The 2905-nt window shown below is 34.3% G+C and overlaps 1 protein-coding gene across 1 annotated transcript in view; it reads left to right on the forward strand.

Annotated features, from left to right (window-relative positions):
* LOC119569127 (anaphase-promoting complex subunit 7-like) overlaps window positions 1-2718 on the forward strand; it is a gene marked incomplete at its 5' end in the record, with an annotated part of 6926 nt that extends 4208 nt beyond the window's left edge. Inside the window, 3 exon segments of the mRNA XM_037917428.1 lie at window positions 1220-1364; window positions 1542-1656; window positions 1899-2718. Of these exon segments, the coding sequence (XP_037773356.1) occupies window positions 1220-1363 (144 nt within the window).
* Between the last annotated feature and the right edge of the window lie 187 nt (window positions 2719-2905).

Below are 2905 nucleotides of genomic sequence, written 5' to 3' on the forward strand. Positions count from 1 at the left end.
TTCCTTTAATAAGCAGGAACATTTTTTTTCTAAAGCTATTAATATTGATACAGTTGTTATTATTGACATTATGATTATTATACTGTTATTAAGATACTAATAGCAATGAAGATAAAAAATAAATACAAAAGAATCTTTCCAAAAATTAGGAAAAGGGCAAACAAGTGAGACTGTAGGACTAATAAGTGACTCTCTTGACTAAACACCTGTGGAGCCTTCTGTGTGGAAACAGTTAATAGACTAAAGTTGCAGTGGACATGGCATGTAGTTGTGCAGCCATTAGGTTAACCTATTGGCAATGAGTGATATGCTATTATTGGTATGACAAACAGACTCAACACTGGGTTGATACCATCTTTGCCTAGTGTCTTACTATGAGCGGGTCAGTCGCCCAGGCATGGAGACAAATGTATGCCATTCTTGCTTGAGTTTACTGAAAATTTTACCTGTCATTAACCCATTGGATCTGGATACTTACCGCCATCCTGTGGCCCAAAAATAAGGGCATTGGGCCCTTACTTGAGTGGACACTCTGCTGAGTGTGTGATTTGTGCCTCCCCATTGCAATGTTATTTCATCTTTTCCTGCACAAGAGTTTTTAGTTTTTTGCCATTTTCCGCTGCTATTATTTTTCATTTACTTAGCTTTATTCATATAGTAATAAACTGATTTCTTTGTACAAAAGAAATCCATATTATTGCTCGGGGTAGTCCGTAACTCAGTGCAATAATAATAAAAATAAGTAACACTGTTTTTTGTCTTCTTTTTAAATTTTTTCTGTAATTTTCAATTTTCTGAAATACAACTTATGTCACTGGTTACGGCAGCCAGGAATAAGATCCTGAGCATGGAATGGTGTCCTCTTCCAGTCATGGCTTACGGACAGTACATTCCACACTTATTATAAATAGAAATAAGGCAAAGCCCCTTCCTATACTGCAAATGAGTCTAATAATCCTCCATGCCCACATCCAAATTTTCCCATGACAGTATGTCACACACCACTCAAGCCAAATATTTTCATGACATCATGGTCATGTCATCAATCATAGAGGTTAACAGTACATGTACCTGGCACCAAATCAAAGCCAATAAGAGCCAATCTCTTATATAAACATATTGTTTGTAATATTGGTTGATACAGTGAGTGCGTATTTGCTTAATGGTGTCTGTGTATATTTTTATTTCTTCATATTTACAAAACCTTGTGATGTTTCAGGACATGCGGTATGATGCAGCAATAGAGTTACTACGAAAGCAGGTTGCAGTACAATCAACCTGTAGACTTCACCAGATGTTAGCAGATTTTTTTCTCATGTACGGGATGAAGAGAAAGCAGCACATCATTTTGGAATTGCCTTGAAGTTAGTAATTTTGCATTGGAAACATTATCTTTATATCATGCATGACTACCCAAGTTAGAAAATATTGAAAAAAGGCTTACTGAGAGAGATTTTGGAATTTATTATTTAAAGTCTTAATTTCAAATTGTGGATTTGTAAAATTATGTATAGATGTTTCAAGTGGCTGTTTTTCAATAGTCATGAACCAGGTAACACTCGTGCACTGGAAGGAATGCAGAAAATGGAAGCAGCTCCAGACACAGTGGAAGCTCCACCATATGACATGGAAGTTGAAGACATAGCAGACTCCGAGGTCAGAAATTTGATAGTGTGTTACTTTTGCAAGTATATTCCATGATCGTAAACACCTATTTTCTCATTAAGATTTTATATATATTTCTATTTATATATATATATATATATATATATATATATATTTTTTTTTTTTTTTTTTTTTTTTTTTTTTTTTTTTTTTTTTCTAATGATATCAAATCACAAATGAAAGAGAGGCTTTTTATTCTTAGATGAATAATTGGGAGGCTTTATTTCCATCAGGGTGAAGTGGAGGAAAGTGATTTAGAGGCTGTTTGGTCAGATGTGGACTTCTCCTTCAGTGGGCAGTGACAAGGTTCAGGGTACCCCGGCAAGACCAACATCGTGACATTACTACTTGTGACTTAAGCTTAATCACTAGACTAGTTTGTGAATAATCATAAAGTATTGTTAATGTTCACATTCTGTACACCATTAGATTTATGGTGCAAGTATCTGAAATATTACACTTGGAACATCAAATCATATGCATTAGGTGATACTGATTTTTAATCAAATTTGGATGCTATCATGTATTTATATATAGCATTGCATGCAGGGGAATAAAATGCTAAAATTTTATGCTGGGATGTTGCTGGCCTGTGATATTTTGTATTCTGAGTGGTACAGGCCTGTAAATGTTTACTATAGATACAGGCCTCTAATTTACGAACAGAGAGAATATTGAAGGGGTGGTGCACCCCTTCTTATACCCCTGATTGTACAATGTGATTTAAATTAGAGATATTTATTACTTAAGATGTTATGAGGGTAGTTGAACCAAGGTGTCTATCATGTATAATGTAGTTGGATGTAAGAGTATGAACAAAAGTGCTCCGTACTACATAATAATGTATTTGGTTTAAAATATGTACTTTGATTACTGAAGGACAGGTGCTGCCATGTGATGACAAGTCTGGCAGTTGACTTCCAGTTATCTAGTCACTGTACACACATAAGATCTTCAGAAATACTGCTTATATGTCAACATCTTCATTAGTCAACTTTTTTCTATGTGATGATATACCATATCTGTTAAATGATAAAATGTTTATATTTCAAATGTGACTATCAATAACTTTTCATAATGTTGTGGCTTCTAATAATGAATAAGGATTGGTGAATCTGAGAACCAGATTTTGTTTGTGTAAGCTCAAGTATTTCTATCAACTGTACACACTTGGCAAGCAAAGAAGCTTCTTTCTCTACCCAAAACTACTGTTAAACCATTTAAAATGACGTAACTTTTA

The sequence above is a fragment of the Penaeus monodon genome, unplaced genomic scaffold, assembly GCF_015228065.2.
Source record: "Penaeus monodon isolate SGIC_2016 unplaced genomic scaffold, NSTDA_Pmon_1 PmonScaffold_12701, whole genome shotgun sequence".
In the NCBI taxonomy this organism is placed as follows: domain Eukaryota; kingdom Metazoa; phylum Arthropoda; class Malacostraca; order Decapoda; family Penaeidae; genus Penaeus; species Penaeus monodon.